Source organism: Trachurus trachurus (assembly GCF_905171665.1).
Source record: "Trachurus trachurus genome assembly, chromosome: 24".
In the NCBI taxonomy this organism is placed as follows: domain Eukaryota; kingdom Metazoa; phylum Chordata; class Actinopteri; order Carangiformes; family Carangidae; genus Trachurus; species Trachurus trachurus.
The window spans coordinates 15309258-15327320 of record NC_139910.1 but is presented as its reverse complement, the minus strand read 5'-3'; the positions used below and the strand labels follow the sequence as shown (position 1 = coordinate 15327320).

The window sequence follows — 18063 nt, the reverse complement described above, 5'->3', positions numbered from 1 at the left end:
CTTTGCTGACAATTGAACTGCTGCCCATTGATATAAATACAAGTACAAATACTGGTCTAACTTAGAAAACCATAAATATGTCCAGATATAATTAACACATTATAGGTATGAACCTATTGTAATTGCAGCTCTCAGGCTCTTTTTAACAGAGTATGTCTGTGGAGGGCTGAGTGAGTCATACTGTAGGAAGAGTGTTGTCAAGTCTCTGCCAGAGTTACAAAGGCGATGGCCCACCAAGGAGTCACTCCTTAGAATAATGGAGAAGGGACTTCGAAACAACAAGATGCAATTTCCCAACAAGAGAAAGAAAATGGTCTCATCTCCCTTTAAGACATCTAATGCAATAAGATGGATAGGTTAAAAAAAAAGAAAAGAAGAAGAGGTGTGGGATTTTTTGAAAGCTGTTTCAAAATGTGAAATGAATTTAATTAAGCAATGCAGCATATCAGATTTAACCAAACAATCTATCTTACAGAGTGAGTTTACAAAACTGAAAGTGTATCTGTGGCTTGTAGCTTCCAAAAAAAACTCCCCAGGAGATTTTATCTCAAAATAAATGGTTTAAGATGTGGAGACACAGAGGAGGCAAAGCTGTGATAATAAACATAGCAACAAAGAGATGAGGGGAGGTATTTGCCCAGTGCAGATGCGTCAGAAACTCACTGAACACTGTCATCTATTAAGCGCTGTCTCATAATTTTAGAATGAATGTATAGTTTCTGGAATGTGTGGGACTTACAGTATATGAACACAGCCTCCCTTTTTCCTTTAGGTGTATGTATCCATTTATGTGTGTTGATTGATTTTCCTGGAGGTTGAAGAAAAGATATCCTCCGTGTCACTTAAGTCACATCACCTTACTGGCCTTTCAGCGCTGCGTGGTGGGTCTCTGTGTTTGTGCTCTATTCACTGGTGTAATGAATCACCTAATTACCACCATCACCATTGTTGTGTGCCCTTGGGTAGCTCTATACAGAAAGCCGGATCCAGGGCTTTTATTTTCTTACTTTCTCTTTTTCCAACTTCAAGGATGTATATAACATAGTTTAGTGACTGGTATGGAAATTATTGGTCAGAGGTAATTATGTGAAAGCAACATGAATAGCCTATTTGTTCTAGACTCCCTCCCTACCTCCACCCCAATGTCTAAACTCAGTCCAGATTTCAGATTTAATATAGCTATATTTATATTTTTTACAAATAACGTCAGGGCTGGATTCAGCAATTTCCCAGAGTCACATAAAAATAAACCAAATTGTCTCCTGAACCTGCTGTGTATTTATGAACCAGAACCATGAGGTTGGACAGTTATTTCCGCCAACACTCAATAACATTAAATAGGTCCTGATAGGCTGTGATGCCTTTAACTATTTAGATTCACCACCTATTAGAAAATTATTTCAGTCCTAGTACTGTAGTTTTGGTATTACCATAGTAACTGTGTGGTTTTTAACAACATGGCAAACAAAAAAACAAAAAAAACTCCTTGAAGAGCCACATTGTCGGCTGGTGTAGCTATTTACAGTGCGGCCAAACAAACTAGCATTGTTTCAATAAAGAAGTCAAGCAATAAATTGACGTCTCTATGGTGTCATGAGTAACCACAAATTGATTTCAAGCTGCACATGGCACAAATAGTTTCCCACCCAACAGCTTGGCACAATGAAGTTGGTTACATCGCTAACATGGGGGCTGGGTGGCACCAGAAATCTGGTCAGAGCAGAACAGATAGAAAGAAGTTACAAGCACTGCTACCAGCAAGCTAACAAACGACAACTAATAAAAGATTAAAAGATACTAACCACGCTAACTCTGCTAACCAGATGTGTTTGCTAGTTGACACTTTTCTAAGGGCTAGCAACTTCACAGTTCACTTCACAACAGTGGTGGTGGTGTGGTGGTGGACGGGTCATAAGACTTTATCAAGAATTTCTCAGCAGGCTAGCCTCTTGACAACAACACATGAAGTCAATCAATTAAGATCAATTAAGCAGGATTACATCCAAACATCTTTCGTGCAAGTGATGGAAACTCAAAACAAGCACAGAAATGGCCTCCACTGCCAATGAGAAAGACTTTGTTCTGAGGTAATTACTGATGAAAATGTAGTGCAAACCCATTAAAATCTAAATATGAAGACCAACTAATAACTGTCATACAGTCCCTTTAAAAACTGCAAACCCTGAAGGATCATCATACACAACGCTGCTGGAAAACAAGACCATATATTATAACACATGTGATGCTGGCTGGAAGAGGAATGCTGATAATTGCTATGTGAGTTCACAGTTAGCCTATTATTCCACCATAAATCTACCGTTTATCTCAAAGACAATGTTGAAACGTGTTATATAAGGAAAAGAGAAAAGGTGTTACGCAATAAAGTGCAATGATCAAGAGACACCTTCTATTTTTCTTACTAAGTAGGAACTCATTCCAGAGTAGAAATGACGAGGTGAATATTGGAGCCTTTTGGGACTGTCACTTTATCAAAGCCTGTTCTGTGTCCTGAATTTCCCTGCCGTCACATTAATTTCCTTTCAGCTCAAAGCCTCGGTTGTGTTTCTGTCTTTCTCTACAGGCTGAAGATGGTGTGTCTATGTTGGTTGTTAGTGGTGGTGATGGCGTACGTGTGTGTCCCTGGGTTCGGGTCGGTGTGCTGGAACAGCTCTATCTGCAGCGACCTGAGCAACAACAAGGAAAGGATACTGGTAGGTCAACTTGTCCTCTACATGATCTCCTGCATGTTTCTTTTCTGTTAGATTTCATTCATTTGGCAGTGTTTTAGACATAAAGGGAGATATGTCATCAGGGACAAAAAAAAACAGAAAAAGTCAAGAAAATTAAGTAAAAAAAAGTAAATTCTTGATCCAAAAAACATTAGAAAGCTGCGTTGGAGCTTTCGGCCAAATCACACAGAAGCTCAACACCTTAGTCAACAGTATCAAGTGTTCCTTGAAGAAAGACTGAGATTTAAAACATACATTTGCATTACAATGGAACAAACAGTGCACCCCTGCACAACTACCACCCTGACCAAGGTAAAATAGTTTTGTCAAGAAAGAGACGTTTTGTGCAGATCTAGAAATAGAGTCAAAGCTTAATGAGATTAAGTTGGAACAAGCCATTCCCCCCCCCTTTTTTTTGGTTTTTGTATCCGACAACAAACAGCAGTTTTGTCTTAGTGCCCTGGAGGATTCACACTGTTGCATGATATATTGTGGTTGTAAACCTTTTCAGTGATTTACGAATGAGCAGCAGTTCAAGCTGAAAGGTTACTTAATCAATCAACAGAGAATTAATGAGTAATTATCTTAGTAATAAATTAATTTTTAATGCAAAACTTGCGTTTGATTCTGAAGACTTGTGATTGGGACTTTGGGTTACTATGAGCACAGACAATCTTCATGCTATTTGTCTTAATATTCTTATCTTTAAGTCAGTGTTGGAATTGTTTGCAGAGTGATTTTCTCAGTAGATGTAATCGGGGTGTCAGTGACAATGTGCTCATTGGGTGATTCATATGTAAATTTGATCATAATCTTTCTTGTTTGGCGTACGCTTGAATAAATCAGCATCAAAGTGCTAAGAGACAAAGCTCATTATTGTATCATCATCATCATCAACTCTTGTCTTAACAGTGCATTTTAAGATGTTACTGGTGCCTCTGTGATTTCTTCCACACAGGACTGTATTCAATTCTGCATGTCTCTGATCCAGACTCAGCTGCCAGAGGTCAGTACATTGGCCCTGAAGATTAATAATGATGATGATGATGCTGCTGCTGCTGCTGCTGCTGCTGCTGCTGATGACCACTTACTCAGCATCATTATGGACACATTGGCTTCCTCTGAAAACAAGATATCAGAGTCAGATCTGCAAGCCCACAGCGACCAGCGCCGCTCATACCTAATGGAGCATTTCCGCTGGGGTAAACCCCGTGGGGACAAGTTACTGGAGCCAAAGCTGAGGGACCAGAACGATAAGAGACGCTCCTATTCAATGGAGCATTTCCGCTGGGGGAAACCCTCTGGCCGTAAACGCAGGCCCATCAAAGTCTTTGCTTCTTCTCTGGAGGGAGGGGCGTCTTCTGAGGGCAGCTTTCCCCCTCAGGCTCGTAGGCAGCTGAACACTAATGAAGATGGAGGAAAGGCAGAGCTGAATCAAGAAAGCCAACAATATCAAGAATTGCTGAGGGCGAGGGTCAGCTCCAAGTCACATGTCCTGTTGAGCCCACAGGACAGAAAAGATGGGACCTATCGGATGAGTCACTTCAGATGGGGGAACCCACCTGCCTCCAAACGTAACGGTGGCTCACTGAAGCTGTGGGTGGAGAAACCTTAAGGGAAGCTGGCTGAGCTCTTCAGGAACATTATCGTCAAAGGATGTGCAGAGGATGATATGATGAATGGAGAAGAAGGGGACGACCAAGTCTTATAGCCTTTGCATGTTATTTGACTTGAAAGCTTTTTTAAGTTTTCTTTTTGTTTTGTTTTGGTTGGTTGTCGTTTTTTTTTTGTGGAAAATGTACTTTTTCAAATGTCTGAGCAAAAAAAAAAAAAAAATTAAAAATGAGCTAAACAGAGAGAAATATTTCAGGGTAAGAGGTAGGTATGAAGGACAGTATTTTAGCATTTGATTTACAAAGTGGTATGTTTTTTCTTTTCTTTTTTCTTTTTTTTGTAATGTACTGTAATATTAAAGATCATTCTATTTGTGGCAAACAACAATGACTGATGTCATTTAAAGACCAAACACTTGATGAAGCTATGAGATTGTGAGAACGCTCAGGAAAATATTGAGCAAGTGGACCAAAAATGATGGAAAAGGTTGATGCTTCAGGGTTAGATAAAATAATGAGGTCTTGTGGTGTTCCCTAATAGACCTTTCCTTTTCAACATTTCTTATTGCTGTTGTTAACAACTCTTAACAATGATCTCAGCTTGTAAATAGCTCTCAGTTGTCCTATTTTCTTCCCTTTTAATGTCTAATAATTAGATATTTAGTTTTTCCTCATGCATTCCTGCTTCAGATTTGGGAGATTACTATTATGTGGAGATGTCCATGTGGTCGTCACTTGCGTCCTCTGCTCATCTTGGTCTTTCAAGCTAAACCACTTTCACCAAGAACCGAAGAAGCAAATGAAAGCTCGGCTTTAAACTGCTGTCTTTATACTGCGCTACGAAAATGTATAAGGATCCAGCCACACACGCACTTTCACAGCCCCCACGCACAGTTTCAGAACATTCTTCAACACTGTATGTAATGTTACGGTTGACTTATCTCAGGCTTTGGAGGGCCTGAGACAAATCATCACTTCTATGCGTATCTTTCTTCACATCAGAAAATATCACAAAACCAATAAGGAAATCAGAATCTTTTATCATATTGTGTTTTTTTTTTAAACATTTGGGATAGTTATCCTGCTCATGACTTTAATATTGTTGAAGTGCATGACAAAGTGGAAAGACACTGCAAAGATAGGAAAGCCAAATTCGACTCTGATAAAATCTCCAAACACATGACATATTATGAGCACTGATGTAAGTAACAGAAAAAAACACTGCTGAGTGGAGAATAACAACTGTGAACTCTGAGGACATATGGTTAACATCACATATTTCCTGTCAAATCTCCCTTTAAGTCAACAACTTTCCCCTCCCTACCAGCACAGTGATGAGCAATGATGCCCCCTCCTCTAACATTTGTCTTTATCAGGATTCCTCATTCTTCAATAACACACACAAGAAAAGGACACAGGTGAGACCTTTTCTGGATACAGACAAATTTATTGTACAACACAGCAACACCACTAGCATGCAAAGTCAGGTTTGACACTCATAAGGCATTTTCTCCATGTAAAAGCTGCCTTTGTCACTAGGTAATCCAGTTCTTAAAGTGCAAAGTTCACAGAATGTACAGATTTGACCTACAGCACTACAATGTAAACAGATCTATTAACCAGACATGTAATGACAAAAGTAAAATTGGATTACCGTCAGTTAATATCACACTATGCAATGACAACAAGCAGACTGATAGATTTACACGTCTTCACTGCGAAGTTGCAAGATGCTGAAAAGACAATTTTACAAGGTGTCACTGGAAGGTTTAGACAGCTGCACAATGCTCGTAGCTTGTTCTCCATTAACATGGTGGAAAGGGACAGAAACTGTAAACTGTGTCTGAAGAGTTTGGTCTTGGGTAATGACAGTAAAGACACACATCTGCATGAATGTTGAACATTTACACTCACTCATACAGTTAACACACCTGCACTGACAACGGGGTAAACATGGACAGACAATCTGATACTCTGGCATGTCCGGACATAAATACACATACAGGCAACACTACATTGTTAAATAAAAAAAAAGAAAAGAATAATAATATTAATAAAAACACAGAGAGCCAACTGGACTGTCATAAATGAAAGTCAGGAACAAACCAGACATCGTAGCCCACATTAAACAAGATGGTTGCAACACACGTGCCACGCCCAATGCAGTTAATTCACAGAAGCGCAGGTTAGCAGGAAGGGTGGCCCTTTAGAAATATCACGAAACTGAACCGTCACAGCACCACCACGACAACAGAGGGTACAATTTAAAAATCACAAAAGGCTCTGCTACCTACAATTGGGCCGTGTCAGCCGGGCTAGTGCCACATTATTGCCATTATACTTCATTTTTATACCTGTGAGCATGTGTTCGCGAACACACAAAATGGCTTTTAAACTTACTTGAAACTCGCTGTATGAAAAACACAAAACAAAGATGCTCTGCTTGGGGTATGGTGTGGGAACACAGGATGCAGTGACAACTATGCATGTCAGGATGGTGGTGGTGATCAAACTGTGGCTCGTAATAAAGTTGACAGTAACTCCTAAACCTGCTTTCTCATCAGATGGGCTCATTAATACTTCACTAGTGTGATCCAGTGACCTCAAAATGACGCTGCTTTCTACTGTGGACTCCTCTAATTTCATGTGTTGCTGGTTTTTCACTTGAAATCTTAATAAAAACTATCTGAATATTAACTACGTAGCTCTCTCCCTCAGCTATGGGCAGAATCATTGCAGTGGCAGTCTAAAATTAGAATATACAATACATATATACACACACAAGAACATCCCTACCCTGTACATCAGCTTAAAGATTTATATATTTCTCTCTATATACACATTTATATGGGAAGAAGAAAAATAAGGGATCCTTAATCCTTTTTCTAGTGTTTGATCTGTTAAACACTGGAGTTCTACAGAAGTTTAGTGTGGTCAAGACTGCGGCGCATTGTGTGTTTTTGTGTCTGTTTTAACTTGAGTCACCTGTAAGGCACACTCACTTTGGAGGATAGCACACAGATCAGCTGTTATCTTTCATTTAAACCACAACTAAATACAATAATAATTGTACTAACAATAATGATAATAATAAGAATAAAAAGTAGGCGGAGGAATTAAATGCCCGTCACAAAAGAAAAAGAAAAAAAGAAGCACTTTTGGCCAACACTAAAAAAAAAGGCAAAACAAAAAGCGGTAAAGCATTTAACACTGAAGACAGATGTTCATGAGCTGAGTAACATTGGTGATGAAAAAAACTAAAAAAGGTTCATACATGTAAATGTCTATTAACACTTCAGTCAAACAATGCACTTCCTCTTCCTGGCCAAAAACAACAAATAAAAACAAATACAGAATAAAATGTCATGAGAAATGTCAGTCTAATTTTGTTTTCATGGATAGTATGGCACCCTTTAAGGGACAAAATAGTGAGCAGTGCTCTTAAAGTTTCCAGTTAGAGGTCATGCAATGGGTGAATTCATTCTTAAGCCAATAACATAAACATCAGTTTTTCCTCAGGGTTTTTGGGAATGTCCAATTTAAAAATCCAACCAGTGGAGTTTTTACAGACATCTGAGGAGAACTGAAGGGAATAAGTTACATAAAAATTTGTTTTAGTGCTGCATTTACTGACATCAGCTTGCTTGTTTTGGCGTTTACAGGGCAAAAGAATTTATCACTTCAGACAGCTGCAAAAAAACAAAAAACAAAAAGTGGCTTGTTCTTTAATTGGCGTCAGACAACTGTGGTTGCTTCAGAACATCCCGTGTCGTTGTTTGATTCCGTTGTCTAGATGCGTTAACAGTGGCAACCGGTTTTGCATCTCTCATCGCCTTTTCCCGTTCAGTAGTTCTGAAACATATCTGTTGACTTATGTGGGCTAATACACGCAAAGGTCGGGAAACTTCATCTCGTAGATGGGCACGGATCGACTCTGGGTTTGGCCGTAACCTGATGAAATGGTTCCAGACGGACTGGGCGGGGGTCTGAATGTGAGGAGGAAACAGACTGCTGTCATCATCATCACCATGAGTCAACAGCATCACCATCTTCATCATCCACTTAGTCAGTTATCACTGCCATTTAAGTCATTACTGCCCTTTAAAAAAATCAAATAAATACAGTTTTATTTAATTAAATACCACGTAGAAATCATCTCTTACCTGATTGTAATCTCAAAGATCTGATTTAGTTTGCTCTGCAGTAGAGTGGCCTGGACAAGACACAATAAATCATATTAGACCACAGCAAAAAAAAAAAAAAAAAGCTGTTTGAACACCAATAAAAGAATAAAGAGTTATGTTTTGGATGTACCCTAGCTCCGCAGTGAGCAGCAATTTCCTCAAAGGGAGCCTTCTGAAACTTCTCCACCACTAGTCTCCTCCGCTCCCTCTCCTGCTCCTCCATACCCACACTGTCCACTAGAGGGGGGCAGAGAACAATATATTAAATTCAATAAAGCTTTGGGATGGTCACCACTCCTTTTCTGTAACATCGATTCATTTAATAACAGCTCGATGAAAGTTATACACAAGTGTGTTGATGCTGTGTCGGTCACTGTGTGATATGTTGGACATACCGATGGCGTTTTTCAGGGTTTCAAATGTGATCTCCTCTGCTGGTGTCCTCTGCATGACAGAAAAAAAAGACATGCTATGATGCAGAGATACATAGGATGTGTGATAACGGTGCTAGTCCTCTACACATGAATATATTTTATGCTCATCAAATGCTTTTGTGTCTTCACCTCCTCCTTCTCTGGACTGTTTCTGGACTCCACCTCCACCTGAAGTGAGATGGTCTCACCGATGCTCTTTCTCTTGGACAGACGGTCCTCATCTAAAAAGAGAAAGCAGCTTTTATTTTTCTTCTTAAAACACAAAACTTTGAACAAATGATGCACGACTTGACAAATTCCAAATGTTGACAGAATTTTTTTTTTTAAAAAGGAGAGAGATTAAAACTGTCATCAAATACTAGAAAAAGGTGAACCAATAAGAAGTGTCTTTTAATATAACACTACTGTAAATCCTCACTTGTCAATTGACATGACCAGTTATTTGCACATTAACCGCTTTTTATGAATTCTTCTACTTTGCTAGAGGTGATGCTACAACACAAGAGATGTATCATTACCTGTAAATTGTGGGATATAAGGCGTAGCCAGTCTGTCTGTGTTGTAACCACTTCCTCCAAGGACCTCAGTGATCTTCGACTGGAGGAACAACATGTCTCCTTCCACCTTATCCAGTGACGAAGGCAGCCTAGGAAGAAAAACGGAGAGGTGAATGTTTAATTAACTGCCGGTATTGAATATTTGATATAAAAGTCAATACTGGTTTGGTCTGGGAGGAAGGAGAACTGAACGTGGATGGCGCATACTTGGGGTTATTGACGAAGACATCCTCAGGCAAAAGGAAGGGGTTCTCTTTCTGTCTGACCTCAATTACCTTGAGGGCAGATGAGAAAGGTGTTTTGTTAACATAGATTCGCGGCATTCAGACACACAGGTTAAACATGTAAACACAAGGAAGCCCTAGTCCAGACCTCATGTATGTGCTGGCAGAAGGCTGGGACGGTGGTGAGCTGGCAGATGAGGTTGAGGTAGGCGGCGGCGAGCGCATGAACAGCACAGCGGTTAAAAACAGGCAGGGCCTCGTCGGTGGACAGAGCCAGGTCCTGCACAGGAAACAAAGAGACAATTAAATTCACCACAACCTCTAAAACACCTTTTTAAAAATGCATTCAGATGCCAGATTTGGTTTTATGAGTCTTTCATTAAAACTAATTCTCCATCTTGTGTTGTTCAGTTTTTATGTGTGTTATCAGTCATGTTTAAAACACATTTCCATTATATTCAGAAATATTTCATGATTGTTGTTTTGAAGCACACTCTGTATTCAGGTCACTGCTACATATTAGTTCATTAAAACACCGATAGCTAAAGTACAGTGACTGCAAATGACTGTAACTGAGAGTGAACACCAGGCTGTGTGAATATAAATAAATAAAATAAAAAATAAAAAATAAAAAAAACTTGACGGCATGCATGCGCATCAGTACCTGCAATGCAACTGCCAGACGGATGAGATCCACCACCACCTCTTCGTTCGCCAGCTCCACACTGAGAAGGCCCAGCAGAGCGAAGAGTGTCTCGTAGTGCAGCCGACCGCTGCTCTGCTCCTTGCAGCCCAGGTAGATGTGTCGGTACAGCTGCTGGCCGTGCTGTGAGCGGACACAGATGAGTCGACAGAGAGAAAACAGTCCAAAAGTAGTCTAGACTGCAAGCACTCTAGTTTTTCAGCAAATGTAAATATTTGTTTGTTTGATATCATTTGGTCTGCATATGAATTTGCATAATCTGCTATGCTAAGAAGTAGTTTGCATCAGCAAGTCAAATGTTGTTTTGTGAGAAATTATCCATTTAATTATGTGCAGCGGTAATTTAAATTAGGAAAAGCAGAGAAACAAGCACATAATACACTGCTGGGACATGACATTGGAAGATTTTAATATGAAAAATAAAAATACAATTTCATATTAAATTCCACTGAGATCTAAGCCACTATAGATAGAGGACGGTACCTTTTTCATGAATAGGTTGTCCTGTCTGGAACACTTGTCAACTTTGAGCTTGAGCACAGAGATGTCCGAGATGATGCTGCACAGAGAACAAACACGCACAAACTGTCAGTGAAGCACAGATTGAGGCCCTACAACATACATAAATGAAAAAAACACCAACTGTGTTCCTGTAGAAGCACCGCAAATACCTAATGTTGGAGAACTTGGGCCTGTTGTCGTGCCGGTCGATGAGACTGAGAAGGATTTGAAGCACCAGCAGTCGCACCTCCGGATCCTCGGTCAGAGAGAAGGAAAGCAGCGGCTCCAGGAAGGAGCTGGGCAAGGCCGTCAGCATGTTGGTGGTCTGGAAACCTGCCGTCACCTGAGAGAATAAGAGGCACATCACGGGTTTACAATCTTCATACCAACACAGTGGTATGCTGCTTTTGACCTTTATAGCACACAAAGTGCACATCATTTCTTCACACAAAATCATAGGGTTCAACGTCTGGACCAGCTTACTCACTTCTGATTGGCTACTTTGCTACTGAAGCACCACAAAGCAGCACCGATAATGAACAGTTACATGAATGTGATGTTGATTGGTGGCAGCGATGGTGTTTCGTTTTGTGCTTTTAAATCTACACAAACCACATGTTGAGAAATAGGTCAACAGATGTCTCCAGGTTGAAGTGATCCTCGGGCCGATTCCTATTAGCCCCAAGACAGCCACCTAGTTGAGTGGGTGCTTTCTTAAGTACATATTCTATTTTGGTGAAAATGCTCCACTAGAAAAATATCCTTGCTGTGCAAACGATCCATTTAAGTGTGAAGTCATGAGGAGAAAATGAGACGGTGAAATAATAATATCAGGGGGATGCATCAAATCTTATAGACCGCAAGAGTGCAGCCAAAGAAACACCGCTTGTAGAAAATTATTTTCTCCAGAGTACTGCTCTTGAGAAATGAAGTGTCATCCTGAATTTATTTCTTGTCTACTCACTGATTATCACAGCTACTACCACGACCTAGTGGCGTCACCATGTGTCTCTGTTCCTGTTAGTCTCATCATCTTCTCATCTCTCCTCTAACCTTTTTTTATATTTACTTGTTTTTGTATTTCAGTTCAAATAAAACCGGTGATGACCGTCACCATCTGAATTAGTGTTATAAAGAACCACAATTTTAAATGAGGATCAGCACCAACCTGGACCAACGACTTAAGTAGCATAACTTGAATCATCCTGGTGCCCTCAGGCCTGTGGATGAAAAGAGCAAATATGGTTAACATTAAAGTCTTCACAAATGTCCTAAAACAGATTTGTTTACAAAGCGCTGCTGTGTGTGAGCTGCATTGTTTGAAATGTAATAAAAACGTACCCAGAGCCTGTGGATGGCAGAGCTAGGTGAACCCCGGGGACTGGGATCTTGCCCATAATGAAGAGCATGACCTCTGACCTCTGGTAAGTTGGTAGAGTGTTGGCAAATGAACCTGAAAGAGAAACAGCAGATGGATGAGAGGAGGATGTGGAGAACAGGGGAGGAGACTAACACCATTGAGAGGAAGACTGAGAGGCATCGAGTCAGACAAGGTAAACATCATTTGCAAGAGTCTGTCTTGCAAAGTTCCCACAGTCCCTCTCCCTCTCACACACAAACACATCACCCGCAGCCTCACCAATAGTCCTGATGACAGCCTCCTGCAGCTGCCTCTCCTCGTGAGCTTTGATAATCTTGGTGCCGATGTTGGTGCTGCCGTCGTAGGAGCCGGTCAACTCGTAGTCCACGCTCAGACGAAGCTGTCTCAGCAGAGTGTTGAAGACTTCCAACACTGTGGGACCTGGATACACAAAAGATCAGTTCACCTCCAACTGCAGATTACAGTTACATGACAACAGGTGTTTCTTAATGTGTACGTGTAGCTCACCAACAGAGCCGCTGGCTGCTATGGCAGCTGCCTCCAACAACACTTCCACTATCCCTGCACGAACTGTGGCCGAGTTCTTGCTGTTCGCATCCAGATGGCCGAGAAGCTGCTGGATGACCAAGTGAGAGTGCTGGGACTGGAAAAGAAGAAAGAGCAAATGAATGAGTGAAACCCCGGTGAAATAAATAAGCAAAGTGTAGAAGGACGGAAAGAAAGAGGATTAAAAGAGGTAGAAAACAGTCAAAGTACAGTTAATCAGTTCACTGACCAGCATTTTCCATTCAGGCCAAAAATGAACCACAGCTGCGTGGAGACGGTTCGACGCCCAAACGGAATAATGTTATTTTCCAAGGTATATTCAACCGTAAATCAGAGCTCCACAAACATTGGAGCATGTTTTAACTGACTGTCACTAAATCATATAACCACTTAGGAAGAGAAAAATGCAGCACTGTGTAAATCACGGAAATATATTTTGAGGTACGGTGAGGAAGAGGGGTCTAAGAACATGTATGTCCTGTGAATATCACAGTACCATGGATCAAAACATTTCAGGATTCTTTTTGGATTTGGATATGAAACAACAGAGGGAAGGATGGAGGAATAGAAAATGTGTTTTGTGAGGTGACGGTGGCCTTTGACCACCAAAATCTAATCACTTCATCCTTGAGTCCAAGTGAGGACACACTGATGTCTAGACAGACAACCCAAAAACATCATGGGCACGGCTGTTGACTGTGCTGAGGCATAACAAGGAGGTGAGGTCTATCTACGTAGGCACCGTGTCACTCACCTGGATGGAGTACATGATGATTTTGAAGCAACGCACAGCAAAAGTCTTCCCTTCCCACAGAGAGTGGTTATCTAAGTGCCTGAGGGAACAGACAGGAGGAGAGGGATGGAAGATGTAAGAAGATGTAATTATACTAGGAACACCAGGAGTGATGGAGGCCAGCAAGGGACTGAGAGCAAATGTATAGGTCTGTAAAAAAAAAAAAAAAAAAAAGCCCCATAATCAGGTCTATGTATGTATCTTTTACATTTATATTTCTGTAATGGACCAGTTGTAACAGACAGCAAATGCATGTGTGATTAAAATGCAGTGAGGGAAAAGAAGAGTAGAATATGGAAAACCAAATAATTTAACTTTAACTAATTATGACTGGATGCAAAAAAGGAATAAAAAGACAAATAGAAAACACTAACAAGTCCAACACACTGTGTGTTCAATTAAGCTTGAAACACACAGAAAGAAAGGCAGTGATGGATGAACAGGAGCTGGTCTCACACAGCACATGACAAGTCAAGTGAGGGGCAAATTGAGAGAAAACTGAAAAAAGACACATCAAGAGTGTTAAAAAAAACAACAACTAGAAAACTGACTGCAGTGCAAGTGCAAACAATAAACACATGGGATTGTCAACATCCAACTTTGTATTGTTGCAGGCTTTTTTATCATGTTATCCAGATTGACTTTCAAGTGCTGGTTGACATAATTCGCCTGCTTTTTTTCTTTTTTTCCAGCAGATGTCTGAGCTCATGCAGACCTTAACTGTGAATAACAAACTTGCATTAAAGCTATCCCACGCTGTCATGGAAATAGTAAGAAGCAGGAATAAGAAACACTGGCTGAGCTGCAGAGAATAAAGCCAAATGGGACAAACATAGACCAATAAACAACAGACAAAAAAAGCTTAATCAACTCGATACAAAAGGGATGAGCATTAATGTCTCGGGCTCAGAGAGATGCAGGCACAAGCAAAGGAAAAAGCTGAGGCAAATAAAATACTTCACTCTAGGAAGAACAGTAAGGCTGCATTGATTCTAGCAAGAGAAAGGTGGAGGAAAGGAAAGGAGAGGATGGAGAGACAGATGTCTACAACAAAAAAGCTCATCTCACAGAGGACCGGGCTCAGAGACATTCAAAGTGAAATAACAACACTGATGACATGTGCAGCACATTGAAGAGAGACAGGAGTTGGCAATGTGTTGTCCGAAAAAAAACAACAACAACCCTACAACTAATCAAATTAGTATCTTGCAAGGCATGCTGCACATGCAAATCGTGCACTCGCATCTCGTTAAGAACAGCTGCGTAACCTTGCATTGACCTTGTGCCCCTTTGGGCAGATCAGAGTAAAGCTTAAAGAAAATGCCGCAGTAATGCCCCGAGAGGCGTCCGTCCTTCAGGTTTAGTCAGTACGTCAAAAACAAACGGCTGCATCAAAGGAGCAGATGACAAAGACAGGACAGATCTCAGAAATAAAAGAGCTTGCGGGGTTGTCTCACATCAGCACGGGCGTGATGGCATTCTTGATATTGCCATAGGCGGCTCGCCCCAGCAGCTCCCTGAAGCAGCGCTCCGTCAGCTCCACCGGGCTTTCCTTCTCCTTCTCTGACGCCTGCAACGGAGAGGGGGAGCGGCTGGTCGGGAGTGATGCAGGTGAGAAAGCAGAAAAAGGAGGAGAGGAGAGGGGGGGGGGGACAGGGAGGAGGTGAAGGGAGGGAGGGGAGGGGAGAAGGGAGAGGGAGGCGAGTCAGACAGGGAGAAAGAGAGAGGCATAGAAAGTGAGAGAGAGAAAAGGCGAGAGTTTGGAATCAATTTGATTCAACGACGCTAACGTTTACACAGAGTCTGGATGTTTTTCTCAAACACTGTGGATTGCTGTGTCACTGCAGCCTTCACTCCGAGGTGGCTTCACCCTCTGCAGTGAAAATTATGTGGCTGTACGTGTGTGTGCACATGGGTTATCACCATTTGAAGACATGTCCGTCTCTAAAACCTCCGCCATAACTCTGTCTTGGTCCTGACTAGCCTGGGGTGGTCCACCAATGATGACATTATTTATTAACAGCCCATGTCTTTCATCTTCCCTGCTCCTGCTGCTGTTGCCGTGGAGGAAAGGTAACTTCCTGCCTCTCGGTTGCTCCTCCAACTCGGCTAAAAAAAATTTGAGTGATGGAAAACAGCAAAGCCCAAAACGCAGAATTCATACATTGGAGCAACTTTGACGGCAGGAACCTGATTGCAACTGTTTTCCTCTAATGTAGAGAACAAAGGTGATTTCGTAGCTGTTGTTGAAAGGTTTCACATTTGCTCAGCAGCAGCAAATAGTGCTTACCAAACTGCTCTCATTGACCAGTGTCCAATTGAAAAGGGCACGTCAAACACCCACAGGAGACTTCGTTCTGTGCTCTCGCAGCACAGTTTTGTCTAATGGGCTGGAAACTAGAAGCGCTTGGTACGAGGAGAAATCAGCATTACCAGCATCTAAAAGCCTGCATAGTTTCTATCTGTGTGTGCAGTGTGTGAAATGCGGTGAGGATCACTCAGCCAGAATTTTCTTTTGAGGCTGCAGGCAACTACACTGTACACAACATGACATTAAAATAATCGACCATGCAGACACTTTTTCAAATAAAAACACACAAAACATACAGTATATTATTATATTATATACCTCCAATCTCCAGAAATGAATTCTCTACAGAAATTAATCCGCAGAAGCTAAAACTCTGAAGTTGATCTTTAGATGAACTTGTACATGTGCATGGGGATTTATGTAGAGAAAAATGCACCATCTGTGAGTTTAATTAGACTCTGTGCTGACGGCTGTGGGGGTTTGGGGCTGATAATGACTGGCTAAACTTAGTGTGAGGAGGAATGGAGAGTGTACTGCAGGGCCAGGCCTCATAACTCACACAGAGTGAAGGGACACTCAAAGTGAAATGTGTTGGATTGTGTCTGTCTGTCTCTTTCTGTCCATCATCGATCTTTCAATAACATCTTTTATTACTCTGTTTTCTATTATCCCTTCTCCATCCCTCCCTCCACCTTGCTTCCTGACCTCAGATCTCAGCTCTGACGTTACAGTCGATTTAACTATGTGGTTTACTGCCAAGAGAGGAAGGCTCCAGACTCCTTTATTCACCACCCACTGCACTATTTGTGTTCATGTTTTCTCCCTCATACCTCCACCCCATCTCTACCTTTCAGATTTTTTCACCCATCACATGGTGTTTTTGTCCTTGAATGCTGCAGGTGGGCAAACAGATGCTCATGAGGGGCAGCACAGCTGTCAGTGGGCTCACTCAGTGATGGTAGTGATGATGTATGACATGGGTCATGACTGGTTGGACTGCCAGGACAAATATGGCCTAACGCAAGGCAAACAGCAGCAGGAGGTTACAGTACGATGGCTGTGACCGGTGTGATGGAGGCATGACAGGTCAACTCTGACACACTTTGGGTAATCAGCTTTCTCAACCACAGCCTGACCTGGTCGAGGGCCATAATTCATCTGCTTAGAATTGAAGCTGGGAAGAAAATGCCAGTTTGTATACGCAGATGTTACATAAACCCTCTCCTTTCATGAAGGTTATAATGTTGAATTTTCTGTTGTTGAAAGTGTTGAATCCACTTTGTGACTATTTGTAGACTGCAGTTTGACAGCCCCACTTATGAGTCCAGACTAAATATCAAACACTTGAGACGCCTGTATAATGCAACACGTCAACAGCAAAAAGAAATCCATTCTCCAAAATAATCATATATTTAAAATTAACACTTCTAAGTGAATGTCTGAGTCAGACAGTCTCTTAAAAACACTACCTAACATTAATAACAGGTTGTTAGACTTAATGGCAGAGCAAATCCCCAGTTTTTAGTCAACTCTATATAAAACAATACACAAACACGCACAAAAATGACAGAAACTACTGGGAAAAATCATAAGTAGCAGCGCACCTAGACTGCCTGTTAATTCAAATTAAAACAGATCCTATAATATCAATAACATATTTGCCAGAGGTCTAATAAACAACAGCAGCTGTCATTTTCCATGTGAGCACTCACCTCTCTGTACGTTCACCACTCTGCAGATTGAAAAGCAGAGAGGGGACGATCTTGTCCATGTGCTGAGGGTCCCAGATGTTGGCCTGCAGCTCATCGTTCACAGTCTTCCTCACCACGCCCTGCAGCCCTTTAATACCTGCCATGCGGATCCTGGAGGCATCAGTCACAGACACAGAGAGCAGAGATCATTTGACTGCTTCTAAAAATGGATGATTATATTTAGGAAATTATATTTTCGTCGAGATCTGAGTGTTGCTTTTTCGAGGCTTCATTTAACTGTTCAAAGATGTCAGTGTCTATTCTCCGTAAATAACAAAGGCGACAACAAGAACACAAGGATTTAAATCTGTCTGAGAGATAAGAGATATAAAGGGG

General features: G+C 41.3%; 2 protein-coding genes across 3 annotated transcripts in view; one reads left to right on the top strand and one right to left on the bottom strand.

Annotated features, from left to right (window-relative positions):
• Positions 1-2588: 2588 nt before the first annotated feature.
• Positions 2589-4344, top strand: LOC311007175 (pro-opiomelanocortin-like; the record flags this gene model as incomplete). The annotated part of the gene is made up of 2 exons (XM_084000263.1): positions 2589-2711; positions 3805-4344. 2 exons carry the CDS (start codon positions 2589-2591, stop codon positions 4342-4344), a joined length of 663 nt encoding a protein of 220 aa, XP_083856389.1.
• Positions 4345-7174: 2830 nt separating this feature from the next.
• Positions 7175-18063, bottom strand: part of efr3bb (EFR3 homolog Bb) — a 29811-nt gene continuing 18922 nt past the window's right edge. For both annotated transcript variants that reach the window (XM_084000722.1, XM_084000721.1), the window contains 18 exons: positions 17689-17838; positions 15123-15257; positions 13627-13705; positions 12834-12969; positions 12585-12746; positions 12287-12398; positions 12114-12165; positions 11116-11288; positions 10928-11003; positions 10406-10567; positions 9890-10021; positions 9725-9792; positions 9479-9606; positions 9090-9181; positions 8922-8970; positions 8657-8763; positions 8506-8555; positions 7175-8328 (listed from right to left, as the gene is read on the bottom strand). In XM_084000722.1, coding sequence (XP_083856848.1) covers positions 8223-8328; positions 8506-8555; positions 8657-8763; positions 8922-8970; positions 9090-9181; positions 9479-9606; positions 9725-9792; positions 9890-10021; positions 10406-10567; positions 10928-11003; positions 11116-11288; positions 12114-12165; positions 12287-12398; positions 12585-12746; positions 12834-12969; positions 13627-13705; positions 15123-15257; positions 17689-17838 — 1969 coding nt within the window. In that variant the 3' untranslated portion in view covers positions 7175-8222. The remainder of the gene's footprint in view (positions 8329-8505; positions 8556-8656; positions 8764-8921; positions 8971-9089; positions 9182-9478; positions 9607-9724; positions 9793-9889; positions 10022-10405; positions 10568-10927; positions 11004-11115; positions 11289-12113; positions 12166-12286; positions 12399-12584; positions 12747-12833; positions 12970-13626; positions 13706-15122; positions 15258-17688; positions 17839-18063) is intronic.